Source organism: Drosophila biarmipes, chromosome 4 (assembly GCF_025231255.1).
Source record: "Drosophila biarmipes strain raj3 chromosome 4, RU_DBia_V1.1, whole genome shotgun sequence".
NCBI lineage: Eukaryota > Metazoa > Arthropoda > Insecta > Diptera > Drosophilidae > Drosophila > Drosophila biarmipes.
This window is the reverse complement of record NC_066614.1, coordinates 1,074,791-1,100,336: the sequence shown is the minus strand read 5'-3', so window position 1 is coordinate 1,100,336 and position 25,546 is coordinate 1,074,791. Positions and strand designations below refer to the sequence as shown.

At 37.8% G+C, this 25,546-nt stretch overlaps 1 protein-coding gene across 4 annotated transcripts in view; it reads right to left on the bottom strand.

Annotated features, from left to right (window-relative positions):
• Nucleotides 1-5,543: 5,543 nt before the first annotated feature.
• LOC108036028 (paired box protein Pax-6) overlaps nucleotides 5,544-25,546 on the bottom strand; it is a 57,739-nt gene continuing 37,736 nt past the window's right edge. For 3 of the 4 annotated variants that reach the window (XM_044091288.2, XM_050886945.1, XM_017111965.3), the window contains exons 2-9: nucleotides 24,821-25,000; nucleotides 20,971-21,136; nucleotides 18,006-18,186; nucleotides 15,033-15,699; nucleotides 8,240-8,413; nucleotides 7,431-7,706; nucleotides 6,943-7,303; nucleotides 5,544-6,373 (exon numbers count right to left, since the gene is read on the bottom strand). In XM_044091288.2, the coding sequence (XP_043947223.1) occupies nucleotides 5,779-6,373; nucleotides 6,943-7,303; nucleotides 7,431-7,706; nucleotides 8,240-8,413; nucleotides 15,033-15,699; nucleotides 18,006-18,186; nucleotides 20,971-21,136; nucleotides 24,821-24,911 (2,511 nt within the window). In that variant the 5' untranslated portion in view covers nucleotides 24,912-25,000 and the 3' untranslated portion in view covers nucleotides 5,544-5,778. The remainder of the gene's footprint in view (nucleotides 6,374-6,942; nucleotides 7,304-7,430; nucleotides 7,707-8,239; nucleotides 8,414-15,032; nucleotides 15,700-18,005; nucleotides 18,187-20,970; nucleotides 21,137-24,820; nucleotides 25,001-25,546) is intronic. The other variant, XM_044091289.2, reaches the window with a different exon arrangement.

Sequence of the window (25,546 nt, the reverse complement as noted above, 5' to 3'; positions counted from 1 at the left end):
AAATACAGAACTCACACGACTCTATCTTTATTTATTCAAACATAGATACATGGCTATATATAAATATACGCATGCATATTAGTACATAGTCAAAGACTTGTACAAAACGGTAAGGTATGAGGAATGCAGGAAATTATCGGCTTTAAAGTGTTTCGAGTGTATCCATTGCACATCATTAAATTTATACAGCATTGTGTTTTAACCTATTTTTGATACCCAAAGACTAAATTAGATGTTGTATTTTAAACGAACACATTCAAGATTGCACAGCCATATACTGTTTCGAATTTTTCATCACGGTTTTTGTGATTTTTCATGATCTATTTTTATAAACAACAACGTGTTACACAACGCCACGAATAGAACAAAAATTTCTGTATAGTATGGAACACGTTCACTTTTTGTTCGTATGTATATTATTGGAATCATAATCGCACTTAACTCCTCTTGTTAATTTATGGGTAGTATTTGCAATTTTAGCTTTACTTCACTTGAAAAGAATTTCAAAGTGCTTGCACTGTAGTGCCCCAACACACTCAATTGGAAAAATTGGGAACTGGTTATCCGAACACCTATGTATGTATGTATACATTAGTTGTGCATACATGTAGTATGAGCAATCGTCCTTAAAATAACTATGAGTTTTCACGAAGTAACTATATAGAAGAGAAACAAGTTTTAATGTTATTTAGGCCTAGTCCCAAAGTTTTTGTATTATATTATAATTATCAATTTTACGAACAAATGTTTATAATATTTATATATTTCTCGGTTGGTACGTACAACTAGGCTACAGGTAACACAGAAGGAGCACAGCGCGAAATAATATTTTCTGCGAAAACGAAGCGAACCCCACGAGCTTTTCTCTATTACTGAAAGGTCCGAAGATTTTGTACTCTTGATCAGCAAGGCATCCGCGCTGCCACAAACAGCCAGCGGCCTTTTTGTGCAACAGCGCAGGCGCGATTTGCTTTTGCCAACAACACATAATATCTATGAATGCATATACATACTTTCGGGAAAATGTATGTCCGTTTATACCCAGCACTACGGAGATTGTGCGGGCATTCCGATTTCACACTTTATCGAGCTTTATATTGGGTTAGTCGTTAAGTCAATTATTCCAAAAAGCGTTTACCCCTTATTCCTACGCAAGTGAATTCTGAGTATGGGCTCTAGGAAGCGCAACACCTCACAGACAAAACTTACATTTTAAGATGTTGTACTTTTATTTGAAATCTTTATGGCAAAAAGCTTATATTTAGTTTTAAAATGTTTTATTTCAACAGAAGAATTTGGAACAAAATTATTCTGGGACGCTTTTTTAAGGCAAAGCGAAAAGCTTTTTTTTGGTCAAATGTGCGTGTTACTTGCATTGCATTACTATCCTTTTTAACAGAAATTAAATATGATTTATCCACGTTTTTTGCTGGGAACGTAAGCCACAATACAACACAGTGAAGAAGACGCTAAGCTAAGTAAGTGTGCCCGTTTTTACGCAAGCTAGTCTCTCACACTGCGTTTATGCGATGCCCATATCATGAATTCATTTCTTGACTTAGGCCGATTGTCCGTTTCATGATTTCAAACATAAATCTTTATACAGTTACATTTAAACTGTGCTAATTTTAGATAAATATCCGAGTTGCCAGATCATCTTAAGTCTTACTTCTAAAAATAATTTTTTCAGTCAGTGGCAAGAAAAATAAATCACGTTTTGCTTTGGCGATTCAAAATATATGTAATTGTGTGTTTGGACATACCTTTTCCTTCATACCAGCATATTTATTACATGCCATATTTTTTTAGCATATTTATAATCTGGCAGCTGAGATTGACATGGGTAACTTTTATATTACGTTTTTAAGAAATCATGAAATCCATATCATAAGGATGGAGTAAGTTTTTAAGCTTCTCAATTTTTCTTAAGCTTAGCTAAAATACTAGAAAAAATACCAGATTTAGCAAGTTAATTTTGATGAACGCCGCTGGCCGCAGCCCTTTGAATAAGACATTTTATCTTTGCCTGTGTTCCTGCAGAAGCCGGTTGAAATCTAAAAGTACAAAAACTACGTCAAAGACGCCTTCAAGAAATCAGTGCAGATTTAAGAGGAGGCAAAAATGTTGCCCCCTGGGGCGGTAAGGAGCGGCGCGGCTCCTCGCTGTTTATGCAGAGCAGAGAAGGTTGCATGTAATTATATGAAAGCCCACACACTGACGAGGCGCGTCTCGGTACGAAGAAGCATTCAAGCGGCGTTTGCCGCGCCGATATCTTGTATTCTCGGAATCTTCCGGCCGTTATCGACAATTGTCGGGCATCATCAGGGCCGAAAACAAATAGAGTGGAATAGACAATTAGTGAATTTCAAGAAGAAAGCAAAGAAAGAAGTCGAAATGAAATTGAATGTATCGATTACGGTACATTCGTCGCGCCGCACCGCCCCCTTGTGCGCGCACCTTTATTCTTTATTTTGTCTGGCTTAGTATTCAACCCACCAAAAATTCGTCCAAAATCAAAAACTTCTTATAAAAAAACATCTTTTTTGTCTAGACGGACCTCGAAGGCCAATATAACAGCCGCATATTCTAGTTTAGATCAGTCGCGCCACACTGGTGTAGAGATCTGTGTACTCCTTTTAATCGTGGTTTGTTTAAAAATAAATATAGATTGTGGGCCAGTTTTTTTTTTATTTTGACTTTTTTAATCTTTTTTTTATTACCTAAAAACGGCTTTAACGATTTTGAATTAAATAGTAGTGTATAAAGCCCTCGAGATTCCTTATCTCGACATACTATACGACACATTGCGTCAAAGTTATAAATCAACAAAATTGACCACATTTACCAGTTCAGAAAATCTTACTCAGCATGAGCATTGACCTGTTTATGTGCCCTCCAAACTCCGTTTGGAGGCCCTGAAAATTTAAGATGATAATAAAAGAAACTTAACTAAACTTTAGCGTGCCGAGTGTAAACAAGTCGAACGCTATAGTCGAGTACCTCGACTATCAGATACCCGTTTCTCAGCTTGAGGAAGCAAAATGAAAATGAAGATGTAAAAGCAGCAAATATTGTAAGGCGCCACCTACTGGCTATTTCGGTGTATGTTATGTGGGCGGCAGACAGTTATACGCGTTTTAGCCGCTTGAGGGCGTTAGAGTGTGCGTGTCAAAAATGTTGTAGGTAAGTGGGCGAGCAAGTGGGCGTAACACATTTTTTTTAGTCAGTCGATAGGTATTGATTGTTTTGACAAACACATTTCAGTTTAAATGCTACAGATTTTCGCGGGCTGTGGGCGTTAGAGTGGGCGTGGCACAAAACAAACTGAAACAAACTGCGCAGAAGGCCCAGGACAGTTGACTTTCAATATATGTATGTATATCCTTTAATAATGATATTTGCGCTTCATTTGCATATTTAATTGAAGTCGATTTGCGAACATATCACTTAAGTCATATTTAGTTGGCAGTGTTTGTTCCTCTAATGCTGTTGACAATAGCCTAATTCGGGAAAATATTAAAGCTAATATAATCCCCATTCTTAAGTCTTATTGCAAAGTGGTTGGTATTTGCATGTTAATAACGTGCAGAAAATCTCTTAAAGGATAAAGTACACATGCACCCTCAATAATCAGTATATTCAAAACACATTTTTCAAAAAAGAATAAGGGAAATTGTAATTTTTATAATAATACTGAAAATGTTATCATAAATAAAAAGTAATAAGTACTTACTGCTCTATCCTGAAAGTATGCTTTTAAACTAGTACGGCTAAGCATTTTAAAAAAGAAAATTCTGCCCCTCCGCAAAGAAATAAAACTAAATGGATTGTTTAAAAGAATTTCTTATTTTTGGGTTTGAGTGGCCATCTTCTCCGTGGTCAACGTAACGAAAACTTTTTTACCTAGAACTTACTTAATTTGCGTGAACGCGCCTGGCAGAATGTCCATTTAGAGAGAGAAGTCCTTGTCGATTTAATTATCCCCAGCACTCTCAATTCCGACAATAATGGGCAACATCTTGGCTTTTCCAAATCTTCACTGAACTCCTAAAGGAGTCTTCTTCTATTTTTATACCCTTGCAGAGGGTATAATGATTTCGGTCAGAAGTTTGCAACGCAGTGAAGGAGACGTTTCCGATCCCATAAAGTATATATATTCTTGATCAGCGTCACAAGAAGAGTCGATCTAGCCATGTCCGTCTATCCGTCCGTTTCTACGCAAACTAGTCTCTTAGTTTTAAAGCTATCGGGCTGAAACTTTTCCAAAAGTCTTCTTTTTATTGCAGGTAGTATATAAGTCGGAACCAGCCGGATTGGACTATATCTTATAGCTTCCATAGGAACTATCGGGGAAAAAACTTTAAAAAAAAATTATATCTTTCGTGTTTTTTAACATATACCTTTCTAAGCTCGGATATAACATTTTTAAATTACTTCTGAATTTCAAATTAAATTTTATCAAAGTTGGAAAATTAGTCGGAAAACATGAAATACAAATTATATCTTTAGTGTTTTTTAACATATAGGTTATATGTTATGCAGCTATATGATATAGTCGTCCGATTTTTATAAAATTTAATTCGAAATTCAGAACTAATTAAAAAATGTTATGTTAAATTATATCTTTAGTGTTTTTTAACATATAGGTTACATGTTAAAAAACACTAAAGATATAATTTTTATTTCATGTTTTCCGACTAATTTTCCAACTTTGATAAAATTTAATTCGAAATTCAGAAGTAATTTAAAAATGTTATATAAGCTTGAAAATAACATTTTTTAATTAGTTCTGAATTTCGAATTAAATTTTATAAAAATCGGACGACTATATCATATAGCTGGCATAGGAACATCGGATAATTGGTAGGAAATAATGTGAAACAAATTATAGCTTTGGGGCTTTTTAAAATTGTATCTTATAATATTGGGAATATACATTTTTATATTTTTAAGAATTTCGAATTCATTTTAATAAAATTTTTGATTCTTTTTTTTAACTGCAAGGGTATACAAACTTCGGCTTGCCGAAGTTAACTTCAGTTCTTGTTTAATTTTGATTCCACGAGGTTTCTGCACGAACACTACGTCAAATGTCTTACTCTTTGGGCCGTGGTTAACGGCGCTCATCGATCCAATGCACATTGGGTTTTATAGGAACCGTTGTTGTAGAAACAGCTAATAGGGCTAAGAGCTAAAGCAGAAGAAACATTCCTTGCCAATTTTGGGTATCGGCATCACACCAAGTGCTGTCGCTTACTATTTTTTTTTAATTTTTTATTACAATTTCTTTCCAAGATAAGATCAATTGCCGAGTTCCGAGTCGTTGACAGGCTCCATGTGGTCGGAAACGCTTTCTTCTACCTCTTATAAACCCTTTTACTCTACGAGTAACGGGTATAAAAATATTTTCAGCTACATTGCTCCCAAGTAAAAACCCGCAATGAATTGGGCATTTTTCAATGAAAAATGAAAACAAAATATGTTATTGGTTTAGTATTGTAGTTTTCAAGTCGAGTGTACTAAAAAAAATGATTTGATTGTCTCCATTTTTCAAAATTAAATCATTTAATTTACACCAATTGTTCTACACTAAAGATTGAATTTAATGGGCGGAACTATATAATCTATAGATACATATGTATTCTTCTACAAACTCTATTATATTTTAAGAGATATGTAAATTCGATTTATTATGACCTCTAGTGGATAGAGGTTGGCTTATAATTATGTAAATAGTCCATTAAGAAATGCCTCTCTGACTGCATCATTCTTCTTTGCTTATACCCAAGGTGAATAAAAGCATGAGGCAAAGAACTGTTGCTTTCCTGGAGCAACATGCGCTGGAGCTTCGCCGGAAGAGGAAGATGTCACGTTGTTGGCAGCCGAAGCGTAGTTGTAGCTCATATGTGCATATGAAGATACAGCCGGCGAAATCGAGTCGGTCGCGAATACTGAGCTGTGTCCAACACCCAGGTGGTTTGAGTTTGAGTTGCATGGTGAGGGGCATGGTTCTTGGGGCATGTTGTGATGGGAGGTCACATTAGCGCTAGTACTGGATGATGTTGAGAAGTTTGATGCAGATGCACTGCTCGATGGTAACGGGGGAGGGGGCAACGCGTAGGCGGACAGAACTTCGTATCCCGATCCACTGCAGTTTGCTCCCAGATTGGCCGGTTGGACGTTGCCAACGCCTCCCGCAGGGTTTCCCATCTCACCCGCCACTATGTGGTGGTGTGGCGGTGCGATTGGCGGCGGTCGTAGACTCATGTGGCACGGATACAAAGATGGTGGCGTAAGATCGCCTTGTTGCGATATTGGTGATGGTGGGGCCAACGATCCGACGTGGTTGAAGCTCGGTATGGGTGTTACCGTTCTGCAAAGAAAAAGTTAACGATTTTTGTGTTTATTTCTTTAAAACCTCTCCATATTATAAGACAGTTAAAAAGTTCTAGGAAAGACCACCTAAAGCATATGACTGCCCACGATAAGGGATTTGGATTTTTGTTAATTATTAAACAAGTTTTGAGGGTCCGTCTTATCCGTCCTAATATAAGTTTTACCCTGAATTAGTTAACTAGTAGTAGTCCACTAGAATGCGAAGGTAAATGAGGCTTTCATCCCGACCATATATCCATTTTTCTTTCGCTCGCTTCAGCTGAGAAACGCGTATCTGATAGTCGAGGCACTCTCTTTTAAAATAAATAATGTTAATGTTATAAATGATAGGTATATCATTTATCTTTAATTATTCATGTGCCTTGACTTTCTGCGTTTGGACTGGCATGTATTTGAATTCCCTATGTCCAAAATTCTTAAGAAGCGTGACCTTGGCATGGCGCGAAACGAGCTACAAAAAATATTTAGGCACAGATTTGGCTGCTTTACGAGTACATTAAATTTTAGGTGAAATGGTTCACTACTGTCTATTCTAAGTATGCTTACCCGTAAGTGTCGCTCATAGATAAGGCCGTGTGATGCATGTTTGAATACATCGCGCCAAAACTGCCACTGTTAAAATTGAGTCTGGGCGAAATAGCAGGAACAAGCGCATGTGCATGGGCATGGGCGTGCCCGTTGCTCTGGTGATGATGGCTACTTTGCTGGCCTCCAACCCCATGGGGGCCCGGTGAACAAACTCTTCTACAGTCTTCACCGTGACGTCCAGCGGCTGTGTCAGAGGAGCAGGCAGATCGAATATGCAAGGTCGGTGTTGGACTGCCGGTACTCTCAATGCCAGTACCAACCGCTGGGACACTGGCAACGGTGGGCAATGAATTCGGCGAGGATAAACCATTAATGGTATCTAAGTAGGAAACCAGATTTTATATTTTCATTTGAGCTTATTTCATTGACAAGGTCTCAATTTGGGTAAAGGGAAGAAAAATAAAGAAATGCGATAGCGGTGTTGCTCCTGCCATACATGTACTTACTGACTGAAGGACCCGCAGCTGATCCCGACAGCAAAGAGGAACAAGCACTTAGGCTGTTGGGACTATCTGTTAAGGAGGCAGTGGCTGATGTTGAGGAAGAGGTTCCACTAGCTCCTGTGGAATTTGGTGTTCTTCTCTGGTTTCGGAGCTTCTCCTCTCGACGCCATTTTGCACGGCGGTTCGAGAACCAAACCTGAATCCTAGCCTCTGGCAAACCAATCTTTCCAGCCAATCGTTCACGTGCAAAAACATCTGGGTAGTGTGTTCGTTCAAACTCTAAAATTAATGTTAACATATTTCTAAAGGTTTAGTACTAAAATGGCAAACCTTGATTAAAATCTAAATTCAATTTTATATTCTTCACACTGTAAAGGAAAAATACTGAATGTTTTCAAAAAAGATAGCGTAAAATTGCGACCTATATACCTTTAGCTCTACGTCTAGATTAAGTAGCAAGACCCTGTACAGTCAAAGAATATTGCTCTCTAAAGTACACGGTTTTATGAAGCTTTAAGTTCTGAATAATTTATTTTCCAAATCCTGAAATTTTTTGACAAACAAAATACGAATTCATATTTTCCGCGCGATAACCAGGGTTGTACGTAAATGTTGCTGTTTAATTAAAAATGATTTTCTCAGAAGAGGTACAAAAGGCAGGCTATTATTTTCAGAACTTGTATTAAATATTAAAACGTAAAAAAATGTTTATGTATATAAAAACTATCATGTTTTCTTTTCTTTTCTATGAAATCTTAAAAAATAAACAGACAAAATAATAAACATAGTGCGCCCCAATCGCAAAATCTTACCTTTTTCTAGACTGTCTATCTGGTCATTTGTAAAAGATGTTCGATTGCGTTGCAACTTTCTTTTCAATATTAACCGAGCTTGATCATCCTCATTGTTTCCTAAATTTGAAGCGCCACCATTGGAGTTTTCACCCTCACCGGAGGCTGTTTCATCGGACTGATGACCATCGAGTTCTGCCAAATAGAAAAGAAAAGCAGTTTTCAGTTATATATGTCTCCCATCAAAAACAGGTAAAAGGTAGAACCTGTTCCGACCCTTTAAATTATACTCCAAAAGTTGGATCGTATTCTCGGTAGGAATAAAACTAGTTTAAAAGCTCGGTGTACTCAGCCCACCGATCGCTTTTTATTCCAAACAAATTGAAATTTCTAAAGTCTTGTAGGCAATCTTCCTAGCTTTTGAGATTCCTTTTGATTGGTGTATCACCCGTTATGGTTGGACCATCACAGCAGATTTTCAATTCTACGGCTAAGAGAAGTTGACTTCGCACACTCTGTGGTGCTTTGGTGCGCTTTGCCACTATGTGTACCGCCCTCCACGGTGATATTTTTGATCAGGATCACTGGCCGAATCGATATATGTACTCACTAACTATCAAACGTTATATCGAAGTTTGCGAAATAAAATAATAAATCGTATTGTATTAAATATATTTTTTGAGTGAATTACCGCGATTCAAACTGACACTCGCCGAAGAGTTTTTATATAAAATCTAAACACTATTTTTTTTTAAATGGTTTGAAGTATATTATTATATTAAGCTGGGCAAGTTGGCGTCGACCACTTATTAAGGACAGAAGAACGACTCCATTGCACTGATGCAAAGCTATCCGAAAAATACCATATGCGTATTACAATACCATAATTTTGTCACAAATTTGATATGTACGCATATTAATTACGAATGTACGAATATTAATTAGGTATAATAAGGTATGTATAGGTCTTATAAACTCCTAACGACTGCCCCAAAAAAATCTTTGCCACGCCCACTCCAACAACCACAAAACCGCCTTTTTAAGAAGTTATGAAAGCATAGTTGCAAGTCGAATGGCGCGGCAAATATAACTCTTTCATATAAAGCTACCGACCCTTTTCTTTACTGAATTCTGAAGGATAGAAACACGATTAAAAGCATTTTACAACAAGAAAGGAAGTTAACTTCGGCAAGCCGAAGTTTGTATACCCTTGCAGTTCTAAAAAATAATCAATAATTTTATTAAATTGAATTAAAAATTCTTAAAAATATAAAAATGTATATTCCCAATATTATAAGCTAATATGTCAAAAAGCCCGAAAACTATAATTTGTTTCATATTATTTCCCACCAATTATCCAATCGTTCCTATGACAGCTATATTATATAGTCGTCCGATTTTAATAAAATTTAATTCGAAATTCAGAACTAATTAAAAAATGGTATTTTCAAGCTTATAAGTTTATATGTTGAAAAACACCAAAGATATAATTTTTATTTCATGTTTTCCGACTAATTTTCCGATCGTTCCTATGGCAGCTATATGATATGCTCGTCCGACTTTGATAAAATTTAATTCGAAATTCAAACCAAATAAAAAATGTTATTTCCAAGCGTAGGAGGATATATGTTAAAAAACACCGAATATATAATTTTTCAATATTATTTAACCACTAATTTTCCGATTGTTCCTATGGGAGCTATATGATATAGTCTTCCGATTTTGATAAAATTTAGTTTGAGATTCAGAACTAATTTAAAAATGTTATATCCAAGCTCAGAAAGGTATATGTTAAAAAACACAAAAGATATCATTTTTTTTCATTTTTTCTCTGATAGTTCCTATGGGAGCTATAAGTTATAGTTGTCCGATCCGGCTGGTTCCGACTTATATACTACCTGCAATAGTAAGAGGGCTTTTGGAAAAGTTTCAGCCCGATAGCTATAAAACTGAGAGACTAGTTTGCGTAGAAACAGACGGACAGACGGAAAGACGGCCATACGGACAGACGGACATGGCTGGATCGACTCGTCTTGTGACGCTGATCAAGAATATATATACTTTAGGGTCGGAAACGTCTCGTTCACTGCGTTGCAAACTTCTGACTGAAACCAATACACCCTCTGCAAGGGTATAAAAACAAAGTAGTATGAAAGCTCCTCGGGCCCCCCTTGTTACACACCCTATTATTTTTCGCCCAAGCGTTTCCCCAATAGCAAGTTAATCTATTTAATGCTATATTGTTAAAATCGGTGTAGGTATGCTAGTGGAAAAGATTTGCTATAAAGTCAATTCCAGACGTGTTTTTTTTTTCGACGGAAGTCACTTGCACGATCCGATTGCAACGGCCCGATCGTTTTCATCTTCTAAAGGCTTCAAATAGTTGATTATTTCTTATAACTGCAAGGCTATACAAACTTCGGCTTGCCGAAGTTAATTTCCTTTCTTGTTTTATTGTAACATTTATAGCGGTTATATTTTAGGCTTCGACGAGCTAAGGATAACAGATAATGAAAACTATGATTGATTAAGGAGAGTCATTATACATATGAAAACACATTGAGCTAGAATACAGCTGTTACGACAGCAATACACCAGCGGCGACATCAAAAGGATTGCTAATCATTTATGTGTCGGCCTGGGTCAGCTTGGGCCAAGGTTTGTTCTAGCACACACAAGCAGTTCAGCGTTCGGGTGGAGTTGACGTTGAATGTTAGTGAATCTGACAAAGCAAATAGACGCTGATAGCCCACAGACAAGCCGCGGGACATATTCCGTCCTGTATCTCCGCAAAGCACATGTCACTGGCTAGCGAATTGCAATGTTCTGACAGCGACAACAGCGTTACAGTGACAGTCGGCGTCAGATGCCAGGCAACCAAAACCAGAACACGAGCTATAATCCAACAAGATCTGCGACGGTATCTGGAGAACGAAACTGGGTGACCTGAGAGGATGAGTTGGAGTTGGCGTTCAATGCTGTGCTTAGGGACGGTGGTGCGAAACTCTCACACTTAAATGCGCTATAGACAAAACTTGATAAGGCCAGCGCTCTGGAACGAGGATTTGAAATACAATTTTATAAATATGTATTTGGTGTAATCTATTTATGCACCCCTCATCTTCACCAGCATCCAATCCAACCCCAACCATCCGAGTCCTGACCGTGAACCCATCTCTAACCACAACCACCCTCACGGTTTGTCGTTTAATGAAGTGTCATCGCCTGTAAAATGAGTCTGTAAATCGCATTATAGCAAACTACACGGTTAAGGGTAAACCTGTCAACCACGGTAGTGGTAACCGCAGTGGTTGCCCCATAGCTATTCTTGATAAAAAGGGGGAAACTTGGGAAAGAGCAGGAAGGGGGTCGCAATAGCACTGACAATTCTGACACACATGTTCTTTGTTAGCTTTAAGTCGATAATTTGTACTGTAATCAAAATTCTACATTTTCTATTTAGCCACTTTGTAAACGCTATATAAACGACACACCTTTGTGTTCTAATAATAACCTAAGTGCCCTTACGCGTACTTAAAAAAAAACTAGCAGAAAAGGTTCAGTTTTTAATGAATAAAAGTTATTCCAACTTAAATTGTATTATCGTTACTAATTTCAAGGTACTTAACGTACAATAAATCTGCAAAATGAATTTTAAAAAATAAAATGTATAATTTGACATTTTCATACTTTATCACTGTGGACGGCACTACACGTAGTGGCGAAGCCCGCAATAGAGCGTGCGAAGACAACTACACCCAAAAAACAAGGAAGAACGCTATAGTCGAGTGCCTCGACTATCAGACACCCGTTACTCAGCTTAATGGAGCAAAAGAGAAATGGAAATATATAAGTAGAAAAACTATATTTTAGGGCGCCACCTACCGGCTATTTCAGTAGATGTTATGTGGGAGGCACACATTTAAGCGTTTCAACCGTTTGTGGGCGTTAGAGTGGGCGTGACACATTTTTTTTGGTCAGTCAATCAGATAGGTGTTGATGAGACAAACACATTTCAGCTAAAATTTTGTTTCTATCATAACAATTGTAGGCGCTACAGATTTTCGCGGATTGTGGGCCGTAGAGTGGGCGTGGCACCCCGCTGAAACATACTTCGCTGCGCAGGAAGCCCGGAATCTGCATGCCAAGTTTGTTCTAGCTTTTATAGTTTCCGAGATCTCAGCGTTCATACGGACATGGCTATATCGAATCGGCTAGTGATCTTGTTCAAGAATATATATACTTTATGGGGTCGGAAACGCTCCCTTCTACCTGTTACATACTTTCCGACGAATCTAGTATACCCTTTTACTCAACGAGTAACGGTTATAAAAATGTATCCTAGTTGTACTGTCATTTTCAACCACACTTATCAGTTGAAAATCTGCCATGATGGTCCGATCATAGCGAGTGTTACACCAATCAAAAGGTATTGCAACAACTAACAATAAGATTGCATACCAAAACTTTAGAATTAGGAATTTGTTTTGGAGAAAAAGCGGTGAAAGTGTAAAAGTTAAAATTTAGAAAATTGGACCTGCCGCAAACGTTGCACCGTATGCCCATGGGCGTTTTAGAAAGTGAATTTTTTTAGTCGAATACAAAAGCATCATTCGTCACAAAAGTTGATATCGATCCTGAAACTATAATTTGTTTCATATTATTTTCTGATGGCTCCTAGGACAGCTATATGATATAGTCGTCCGATTTTGATAAAATTATAATCGAAATTCAGAACTTATTAAAAAATAATCTACAGGAATCTATATGCCAAATTCCAACCTTCTAGCTTAGTTTCAGAGATTTCATACGGACGGACATGGCTATATCGACTCGGATCGTGATCCTGATGTATATACTTTATGGGGTCGGAAATGCTTACTTTCACCTATTACATACTTTCCGACACATCTAGTAAACCCTTTTACTCTACGAGTAACGGGTTTAAAAACAACAAAGATATTATTAAAAAAATTGTATTTCCGATTATTCCTATAGGAGCTATAATGTATAGATGTCCGATCCCACTGGTTCCGAATTATCTACTACCTGTAAAAGAAAACAACTTTTGGGAAAATTTCAGCGTAGAAACGGACGAAAAGACGGGCTTGGCTAGATCGACTCGTCTTGTGACGCTGATCAACAATATATATACTCTATGGGGTCGGAAAAGTCTCCTTCACTGCGTTGCAAACATCTTAGTCAAATCGTAATACCCTCTGCAGGGGTATGATAACAAACGGGTTTTTTGTGGTACATTTGGCTGATAGCTAAGATCAGACATTACTGATTTCTTTTTACGTATGGAACTCTATATTTGTTGACAACTAGAAAAAGGTAAACAACTATAAAACATAATGGAAGGAACTTCGCCTGAAATGTACTTAAATTATGTACTGAAAGTCAAGAGATAAGGTTACCTCCATTCCATCAACTTTACTTAGCTAACTTATGAACTAAAAGTGTTTTTAAAAAAGTGGTGGCATGCCGACATACATGTACACCCGTACTGTGTAAACTACTAAAGCAATTGTATTTATTTTCCCGGAAAACTAGCGAGTTTTTCCAAAAGTGGTAAATCTACAATTTCTTATATTGAACTGTTTAACCTCGACCAGAACCACGTTTTCGGACAAACTGACAAAAAAATATTTATCCCCACCGGATCCAACACATCAAAATTTCTACATTTTCACGTTCATTTCACTTTTCACACATAATAAATGGCTAAAGGTTTAAAAGATAATAAAAAAGCTGGTGAAATTACCTTACCTTCTATAAAGATCGATATGATTTCCTATTTTTTTATAAAAACCTTTAACGGCTTGCGATGTGTGAGACAATCAGAACCAAGTGTATTACAAGTCACGTGCTCGTCGCATTTACGCACGACGCGACAACCTTCTGGTCTAGGAGTAGACTTCTATAACTGATAAAACGGCATATCAGCAAACAAAAATTTGCAAATGCCGAGTTAGTTCGTGCGTACATAGAGTAAAATAAAATGACTTGGGCTGTGCTCTGATATACACTTGCTTTCAACTGAAAATAAAGGTGCTTTAAAGTACTGCAACGATTCGATTTTCGATTTCAGTTGTGTTCGCAACAGCAAAGCAGTGTAGACTATTGGTTTACAGACAGTGAAGAGACATTGTGTGTACCATTTGTGTGATGGCACATCATAGATAGGTGAGTGCCAACCGCTTTTATACACTGTACGTGTGGCGGCGGAGAACAATCACATTTTGTATTCTATGCCCGCTTAACGGGAGGCTGCTGACCGCTGTGGAGCGAGAAATCAAACTGAGGCAATCATACCCGCCGGTTCCAGCAGCAGCACATCGTAAAAAATGGTGCTTACCCAGCACATTTAACCAACCATTTACGTTTTAAAAGTATAAAAAAGTTCAAAAGTATTCAGCCCGTTTAGTTTTTGCAGTACCTGTCGCTCGGTGTATTACTTGTTCTGACCGGACCTTCACAGGAGACTTTTAACTCTGCCGCTTCAACTCTCATACACCACTCTTGTTGAGCGCTTCGTCACTACGTGTACTGTCGTCTACAGTGGCACGGCAACATTTTGTTAAGTTTCGTTTGTAATATTTTCAAATAACATGTTATAAGTAAATAGCAAAGCAGCATTTTATTGCCGACACTATATGTTCTACGATTACATTTCAACAAAAAATACTTTCCCCAGGAAAATTGGTCGGCTATTGGGTTCCTGACAATGATAAAAGGCGACGAGCCACCCAACGTTGCATGTATTCATTTCCAGGATTGAAGTGGAGTGATACATAGACTTAGAACTCACCCTTCTTTAGATGAATGTCCTCCGTGATCACGGGGCAGTTTCTCAGGTGGCCGGCACTTCCCAGGCTTGCGATGTCGTTCGACGGACTTAGAGGCTGGGCGACTGAAGGCCCCGACGTGTACGCCATCGGCGCGACATTGGAAGCCGATGATATGGGAATTTCACTGCCACTCAGGGAGGAAGGGTACCAAGGTACAGAGGAGTAGTGGCGCGGCGGCCAGCTCTGCTGCTGCTGAAGAGCCTGCTGGTTACCGTGCACCAGCTGGTTGAGTGGGTGGCTAGAATGGGGTCCGAAATGGCTGGGCGACTGACCCACTAACGGGACTGCTATGGCTGGGTCCAGCGATCCCGATCCCGATCCGGCGGCGTGCTGTGTGTTTAGGAGCCTAAGCTTCTCGTAAATCGACTCCTGCTCGCTCCCCTCGGCGGAATTGCTCGCGCCGCCGCTTTCCGAAGAGTTTAACGGCGTGGCCGTCTGCATGAGATCAGTGGAGGAGGTCAATGTGACTCTCGTGCCGTTCGAGCCGTTGGTGATGTTTCCACTGCTGTTGGCGGCCAGTTTTCCGCTGCTCGAGTTTGCGGGGCCGGCTCCAGAGCTACTAGTTCCCGAGCTTTGTTGCTCCTTCTGGGCCGCCAGGTTTCGCAAAACACGGTTTATGGAGGATACCTAGAAATAAGATTTGCTATTTACAAAACTAAGGCTAACATATGAGCGTTGAACCGAGAGGTGATGCTCAGTTTTCTACGCAAACAGTCCTCTAAGGGGTGTGAGCCCGGTTTGTGAGCTTTGCCAGGAGTCTTGAATCCGAATCGGTATTTGTAATTTCGCTATTTCTGATCTCAGTCAGACTCAGGGGCAACGCACGTTTGTTTGCCTTGGATTGCAATTTATTCAGTTTCTTATTGTATTAATGCTGTGCCTGCGCTTGACAACGCTTTTCAAACAAATTCAAAAGGAAAGGAGAAGAAAAAGAAAAGAATAATCGGCAAAACATAAATGAGCGAGTGAGCGAGGAAGAACAACAGAGAAAAGTGCACTTGAGTGGAAAAATTAGGCAGAATGTCCTTTGCCAGGGGGTATGCGAACAACATTGAAACTCATTTTTATACCCTTGCAGAGGGTATTCGATTTTACAACGCAGTGAAGAAACTTCCGAACCCATGACCGCTCACTAGACGACTCGTTCGAGCCATCTTGCCATGTCCGTCTGTCCGATTCTGCCAGTTTTGAAGCTATCGGGATTTCTATTGCAGGTGGTACATAAGTCGGAGCTGGCTGGATCGGATATATATATATATATATAGTATATAAGATATATACCATAACTCCCAAGGAATAATCGAACAATATTTAAAAAGAATAACAAACAAGAAAGAAAGTTAGCTTCGGCAAGCCAAGTTTGTATACCCTTGCTTTGGATTGTTGCTAGCCTCAGTGAAATTTAAAAAATTATTTCATTACTTCTCTGACTTTTTCTTTGACAGCTATGTATATGGAATGTATAATTTATTCATAGTATTTTCCCACCAATTTTCCGATCGTCGTCTGATTTTGATTTAATTGGAAGTTTAAAACTAATTAAAAAATGATATTTTCAAGCGTAGCAGGTTATATGTTTAAAAACAAAAAGATGCAATTTTTAAAAATTTGTTTGTGCATTATTCCTTTGGGAGCTATGAGATATAGTTGTCCGATCTGGCTGGATCCGACTTATATACTATTTGCAAAAGAAGACTTATAGAAAAGTTTCAGCCTGATAACTTTGCAACTATGAGACTAGTTTGCGTAAAAAAGGGCGGACAGGCGGTCGGACGGACGGACAGACGGACGGTCGGACGTTCAGACGGACATGACTAAATCGACTCGTCTAGTGATGCTGATCAAGAATATATATACTTTATGGGGTCGGAAACGTCTCCTTCATTATCATCCTTCATTATAATCATTATACCCTCTGCAAGGGTATACCAATTAGAGCAGTTGTGTTCTGACATATTACCATCTACTCCTGGAAGTATGATTCTTATAACATTTGAAAATTCCGGAAACAATTTTTTTTACAGTTTGCATAGGAACGAAGGGAAAACATAGAAAAAATGAAAAATGAAGATCAAATAATACTCATATCTTTATACTTTGTTTTCGGCTAAACAAAATCAAAAATAAATTAAGATGTAACATAATGTTAATATTTCAGATATTATTTTTTTAACATTCTAAAAGCCAAAAGCAAGGATATACCAACTTCGTCTCGCCGAAGCTACCTTCCCTTCTTGTTTTAAAATGAGCTCCAGCTTTCACCTAAACAGTGCTTAGGCTCACCGGATTCCTATAGCAACTTTTGCGTTTTTTGGCACAAGTGCATGTGCAGCGGCCTTTGGAAAAGACAATATTCAGTAGCTACCACTCAAAGAATGTTACCCCTTTTGTCGAGCTTCAAGAAAGGTTGCTGCCTAAATACTTTCCGCAGTATCCCCCGCCATCGGGCCCAAAATGGACGACTCGAATCTCACCCTAAATTCGAGAACGACCCGAATCCGATTCCAGATGTAAACGTGATTCAGCAGTTCCCCCTCGCACTCGCGCGTGAATTTCAACGCTTAACGGTTTGTGGTGGCGGCGGGCCGTATTTATTTAATATTGTATTTTTTCATACATTTTTCTAGCACTGATTTCCCTTTTAGTCGTTTAATGTGCATAAAAGATTTTCCCTTCCATCTGAATGAGCACATTTTCCACACAACTGTCAATGGGAAAAGTACAAGGCAAGCAGGCAGGACGGCATCGGACACGGAGGCGGCCATCGGCTGAGCATCGCTGTCACAATTCATTTGGCTCGATTTTTTTGGCATACTTAATAAATAAGATAAAAAACTGCGAAAGGAAAATGGCTGCGCCGAGTCATATTGGAATAACGTAGTTTCAACTAGGTAACTATTCGAAAATAATAGAAGCATTAATAAGTCACTTACACTTGGAATATTATCGTTGGTGCAAACGTTCTCCTGAAGTAATCTATCCCGAATTTCCCAAGCAAATATACTCGGGCACTCGCGTTTATATTGTGATATTTTGCTAACCACTTCGGCTGTGGCCACACGTGGCTTGGAACCACCGATAGCCCGTGGTCTTATACTGCCCGTTTCATAGTATCTGCAAAAAAATTTTTAAAAAAGTTAATTCCTCAATGATGGGAATATAATTATTTCGTTAGACCTACGTATTATCACAGTTAAGTGTTATTTAATCTAATGCATGTTCTATAAACATTAAACTTGTTATTCCTGGACTAAAAGGATGTATTGTTCGGGGATAAGTTTGTAACAGGTTGAATGTGGATTTCCAAAAATTGGGGCAGCCACAGATTGATGATATAACACAAATTGTAACTAAAATGTATTGGTTTCGTTAAGGACTGTGAACATCACTAACAGAAGTATTATGCTAGTTTCCGGCTATAAATCTATATATAAAAAAAAAGAGGTAAAAATCTAACAACGATCGCAACAGCAAAAAGAAGTTCTGATATAAATTTTTCTGACGAAAATGTGTCATACAATTTACTTCATAATTTTTTTATTTTTTGTACGTTCTGGTTGTTTTAGTGTTATAGGTTTTAAACTAGTATATCGAGACACTTTTCCTTAACAATTTTAAAACAGGAATTTTTCAACAATGTGTTGCATGTAACCCCTGGGCTAAGCCCGAAATCGTTGAGAAAAAGAAAAAATGTTTAAAAAATATCGGAATAACAACTCTATTAAATTATTAAACTATAGTTGTTTTCTCGCTAAACTAGCTAGTTTTTCCAAAAGTGGTAGAACTAATATTTATTATATTAAGCTGTTTAACATCATCTAGAATTTTCAGGACTCTTAAATAACGTTTTGCGACAAACTGACATAATACAAAAATACAATTTTAATTTTGAGAGGTCCCCGAAAATCATGATTTGTTTTACTTTTGAACGAAGCATCCGATTTTGACAGTTGAGGGGTCATTCCACGAGTATTTTAGGTGAGTAGAAATCATAATTTTCAAATTTTAACCTTTACACTTTCATCACTTTTTCTTCCAAGCCAATTGCTTTTTTTTAGGTCTCGGTATGCAATTCTTTAAGTTTATAATATAATAATAATATAATACCCTCCGATTAATGTATCACTCAAAGCAATAGGACGATTGCTGTAGATTTTTATTTCTTCGTTTTTATGTATATAGTAGTCGCCTTGCACATCCTTCTGGTGCGCTTCGTGGACGGCAGTCCACAGTTGTAACCTTACATTGGCGTAGCCACTGTAGAGCCATTTAAAAACAAAATATTCTACATATTTATTGATTTATTTATTTACATGGTTCTTACATTTATATATTTATGAATGTCATTTAATGCTGTACCCTTGCAGAGTGTATGAAGATTTCAGTCAGAAGTTTGCAAAGCAGTGAAACTAGACGAGAAAGTATGTAACAGGCATAGGGAAGCGTTTCCGACCCCAACAAGTATTTATATTCTTGATCAAGATCACAAGCCGAGTAGATCTAGCAATGTCCGTCTGTCGATCTAGCCATGTCCGTCCGTTTCTGTGCAAACTAAACTCTCAGTTTTAAAGCTATCGGCCTGAAACTTTCCCAAAAGTCTTCTTTCTATTGCAGTTAGTATATAAGTCGACACCAACCGGACCTAACAACTATATCTTATAGCTCCCATAGGAACTATCAGGGAAGAAATGAAAAAAAAATTATATTTTTGGTGTTTTTAATAAAAACCTCCTACGCTTGGAAATAACATTTTCAAATTGGTTTTGAATTTCGAATTTAATTTTATCAAAATCGGACGACTATATCATATAGCTGCCATAGGAACAATAGAAAAATTAATGGAAAAATAATATAAAAAAATCTTATCTTTGGTATTTTTTAACATTTAACCTTCTAAGCTTGGAAATATCATTTTTTATTTAGTTCTGTATTTCGAATTAAATTTTATCAAAATCGGACGACTATATCATATAGCTGCCATAGAAAATTAGTCGGAAAATATTGAAAAAAAATATCTTTAATGTTTTTAACCTTCTTGAATTAGAAATCACATTTTTAAATCAGTTCTGAATTTCGAATCAAATTTCATTCATTCAAAACGGACGACTATATCATAAAGCTGTCATAGGAACGATCGAAAACTGGTGGTAAAATAATATGAAACAAATTGTAGCTTTGGTGCATTTTGACATATAACCTAAGCTTGGATATAACATTTTTTAATTAGTTCTGAGTTTCGAATTACATTTTATCAAAATAATAAGAAACAAATTATAGCTTGGGGCTTTTTCACATATAATTTTAAAATATAGGGAATATATATATTAAGTAATAATAAAAATCGGACTACTCTAACATATAGGTGTCAAAAAAATGGTCTAAAAGAAGAATGAAATAATTTTTTATTTTAATAATTAGTGAAGTCAGCAACAATCCTTAAAAATTTAACATGGTGTTTCTTATAACTGCAAGGGTATACAAACTTTATTTTTACCAATTATAGCAATCATGAAACGCAGAAATTCGTTTACGCACCTAGGTACATCTTTTTGATTCATAAACTTGAATGTCTTATAAAACTAAGGAGGAAATAAGTAAGCAGGCCCAATAGTGCCTGTTCCTGTAAATTTATAACTATTAATTAAAAAAAACCTTCAAAAATATGGGTGCCACGCGCTTTCTCGATTTTTGAGCGTTTACGTAAGCTTGTCTCTCGGCTCAAGCAAACGTTGGCACTCGGATGTAACACCCTTGGTACCTCAAGAATATGCACGCATGCATAGTCTCCATGTTTCGGAAACGCATCCTTTTTCCTGCTACGTACTTTCCGACGAATACAATATAAACTTCCTCTTTGCGAGTAGCTGATAAAAAATGAATTGGGTAATATGACCCTACCTTCCGAGAATTTTGCTCACACATCCATTGGACACTTGAAGAATCCGAGAAATATCACAGGGCCTTGCTCCAGAATGGGCCAGTTCGACAATTTTCTGTCGTGTCGAGTCTGGCAAAGGTCTTCCGCCAACGAAAACTCCACCCAACTGATTTACTCCACTGTGACCTGCAAAAATACAAGGGAATAAAGCGAAGAAGTACACGCAGTTTTATCTTTTATAAGTTGTATATCTAATGTTAATAGTGCTCAGTCCGATTTTTACTGCCACAGTCAATGTGTGACTTTCTGCCCACTGATGCGCACACGGATGCGAGTGTATACTTCCACACATTCATATAAGCTTTTGGCAATGAGGCAGATAATTTAGTTTGCCACGCTTTTAAGGATGTCAAAACACATTGGTAGACCCAAATTCGAGACGGATGTGCTAAAGGGGAGACAACTTTATGGTATCTTTTTTCGAGCCTTTAACTCGGGACGTAGCATCTCAATTTATATTCGCCGACCAAATTGGTCCTTTTTGTCTGAACAATTCAGTATTAATAGGCACACACCCTTGCACATTTTTCCTTAACTCGATGCGCCCATGATACACTAAAAAAAATATGACAGCTAGTTTCTTACTTAACGGTTGATGCTTACCTATGGTTTTGTAAGCTTTACTTTCTCTAATCCAAAGCTCCTAACTCTTATTTGATAAAACGCTATGTCAATCCAAAAATGCAGTGCCTTTAAAGGTTTAAATAAAAAGCGAATATCTTCTATGTGTATTTATCTAAAGAACGAAAAAGGCCACAAAAAGAAAATGGAAAGAGGCTGAGAAGGGCATTCTTGATGTTCAGGTCAAGCATGAGAATGAAAGGGCTTTATACAAATTTCCGAGTATTGGGACTTATTGAAATAAAATCCCAAATCTCCGTATCAATTTACCGCTTTATTGGTAGTGAAATCAGCGAAGCAGCAGCAAAACCTAGATACATGCAGGAAGAGTCAGCTGGGACAAAGGGCTAATCCGAGTGGTTTTCAGATTCGAACTGGAATTCGTCTAGTGATTGATTTCCAATGATGAGCCCCGACTGTCGGTTTTCATCTCCCACAATATGGAAATGTATCTGGCCAATTTTTTGAGGATTGTGACCTTTGGATCCTCTATCACGGATGCATCGGTCACTTCACACGTGTACTCAAATAGCTGAACTGTGGAACCGACAACGGGTACTAAATTGCGCCGGCCCCTACAAGCAAGGGCATAAAGTGACTGTGTTGTCCTTTCGGCATTTGCGCAGGGACTGCAAAATTGGATTGCTTGCTGAATTCCATTTGCCGGTGTGACAGGGCACACAATTTCCCAAAAATCTTGCCAGTGGGATTAATAATGTAATTGCAACACAAATCCGTCGGCAGGGCAAACAATGGCTTAGCCAGAGGGACTGGAGCTGGACCCTCTAGGGGACTGGTCCATTCAGGACAGACACACATTTTTCCTTGCCACCAAAAACGTACAGGGTCGAGGGGTGGCTCGACAAAGACTGGGTCAGCCATGGGGATGGCTTTCGGTATGCGCATGGGTACAATGCCTAAGCGCGTTGGTTCCCGGCAGCCGCTAAAGAGGCTCATTTGGCATTTTTGAGTGCATTGTGTGTGTTTGTATTTACTCGACTTCGGCTTTCAGTGCCAATAATTGTTTCCATTTGTAACAACATGACACGAAACGGTCGTCGACAAGGAACACACACTTCAAGATCATTAAAGGTGGAAAATTATTGCATTGATTCACGAGCACAACAAAGGACTGAGCTGGCGGAGAGTACTTAACAGCTCGGCAGTCTAGGGATGAGTTTGTGATAGGGAATGGGATTTGAGGGATGTCGATAAGCTACTCCGCAATTCGTATTGTCTGGCCCATCACCGTCTTGAAAGTCTATGCCGATCGCAATTGTCACCGGTGATCAGCTCTTTTCTTTGTCCAACTATAATTGGCAGCATGTGCGCGATTTTAAGTCAGCTTCCAAACAATGCAATGACATTCCATTGAGCTGTGTGCATGGGCTACCAGACATTGAGCTGTTTTCACACCAATAACAAATCTTCATGACACTTATTCAGTGGTGGAACAAATTCAGCGAGACATCTTTATTTTGTTGAGTTAAGCAGGCGATCCCTTCGGTACATGGCTACCACCACAATGAAAATTACAAGAGTGATTTAGAATTCGCACCGGCCGGAGATTTTGCAGAACGCTTAATCGATCTGTTTTGTTATTAATTAGAATGTTCTATTGAGGGCCCCACACGGTAGAGTGCAGTTTTGGGTGTGAAAACGTGGCCCGGTAAGGTTCGTAACGTGTAAATTTGCCAGAAGGCCCTCGGTTGGCCATACTTGAACGCTTGGATCACAGAAGCATAGCTCGGTTCTAAAGCCCATTTGGGATAGATTGGTGCCTAAGGCAACGGGATTTTTGGACGTGCTACTTAAAAGGGTATACTAGATTCGTCGGAAAGTATGCAACAGGCAGAAGGAAGCGTTTTTAACCTTTTTTAGTTGTAACGCTAAAAATTTGTTAACTGAAATGTATTTGTTTGGCTGGTACATATCGTTTGAGCCAAGAAATATTAAATAGTTCGCAAAAGACTGTAGCGCCAAAATCTTTTATGCTAGAAACAAAATTTTAACTGAAATGTATTTAACAGATTTTAGCGTTTTAGCCGTTTGTCGTACTCTAACAAGGAGTTCTTCCTTGCCTATTTTTTGAAAATTTGTAAATGAAAGATTTATTCTGACTACAGAAGCTAACAGCCAACAAAGTTCGCCGTTAAATTCTGGTATTTGTCTACTAATTTTGCATACCTGTACGCGCTGGTAAACTCAATAACTTTTTTAAAGAAAGATTTTGAAAATGTTTTCGGATATAAATAAATAAATAAAATTACAAACCATTTGCCAAGGGGCAATATGTGAATGTACAAATAACTTTTTTAGATTGGAGTTTTTAACATTAAAGCTACCCAGTTCAAAATTGGTTATACTTTCTTCATAATAGGGAGTTTTCTTTTTAGTATTACTTTCATACTTCCAAATATTCCATAAATTATTATTCACCAGTGATTCAAAACATTGGTCAGCCCTTCAAATGTTAGGACCCACTTTGCAAAATCGGTATTAAATCAAAAGCACTCGAAATAAGTATTACCATGAGCTGCCGCCAAATTTTTCATATTGTTTAAGTTGTTACATGCTTAAATTTTTCATATTTTCATATTGTTGTTAAATGCTTAGTTGTGAAAGCACTCTTTAAATCAATTTTCGTATCTGCTCTCTGCATATTCAGCGGAAGAACATTCATTAAATATATCGAAGTCATTATGTGCTTTCAAACAGTATGCATCACATTTGCATTTCGGTTAACCTGCTTTAAAAATGGAAAGATATGGCACTTTAAGTTTGACAAACCAATTAAATGATTGTTACTTTTTCTAGTCCTTGCATCAATATTGACCTACAATATACTATAAACTTTTTAGTATAACAAAAAAAATATGTTTTTCGTGAAAGCCCCGGGCACCATTCTTTGATATTTTTTATGTGACGATGAATTAATCTAGAAGATGCGATTTTAAAGCTGAGCTCTACATTTTTGTGAACCAGTGTTATCAACGCCGATCAGCATAATAAAGGAATAGACGCTAGGGTTCGTGTTGTAATTAAACAGACTTTTCGACTTGTCTATGCGCAAGTTGCTTTAGTGTTATTTTAAATATTAGGGGAACAAATACCCTGTAACAGGAAGACCGGTAATATAGAGGATATAGACAAGTGGAAGGGGAAAAGGTATTACACATAAAAACGTACATTCATCATCAGTTAAATGGTAGTAAGTTGTTGCGAAGTAGGACGATGTCGAATGGGGCTGTGACGCTGTGCTGGCTTCCACAGCTTCCATTGTAGGGGAAGGCTTTCCGGCAATACCGCCTAGTCCGCTTCCACCAGCGGCACCCAAACATGGTAAATTTCTCAGAGCAATCACATTGTCTATAAGAAAAGATAGCGATATTTATCTATAAGTACGACCAAAATATTAATACTAAGTCTAAATGTTTAAAGTGTTTAGCTTTAAATTGTAAGGGAGTAAGGGAGCCCTTTAGGCAGATAACTGACCAAATTATTATTTTAACTTGTTATAGCCGTTTATCGCTTGAAGGAATATATATATGCTTTACAAGTTGGAAATACTGTCGTCTCCCTGGAACATACTTTTCGAGGAATACAGCATACCCTTTAATAGATGCTTAGACTACACCCACAAAAAATCTTTAATAATTTGTTAGGTGTAGGTGAAGATGACAATACACCTAGGATAAATTTTTTTGGATCATTTTGATCCTAAACAAGTGTCAAATGTACACTACATTGTATGGAAAACTATATTTGACCCTAAATATTGTCATCTTGACCATGCCATGGATACTTCGAGACCAAAACAATCTTTTTTGGATTGTGCGACTCTCGAACATTGCTCAAGTATCGGTTTGTATGGCATTAGTACTTAACGCCCGCGAAAAATGTTGTGCGAAAGAC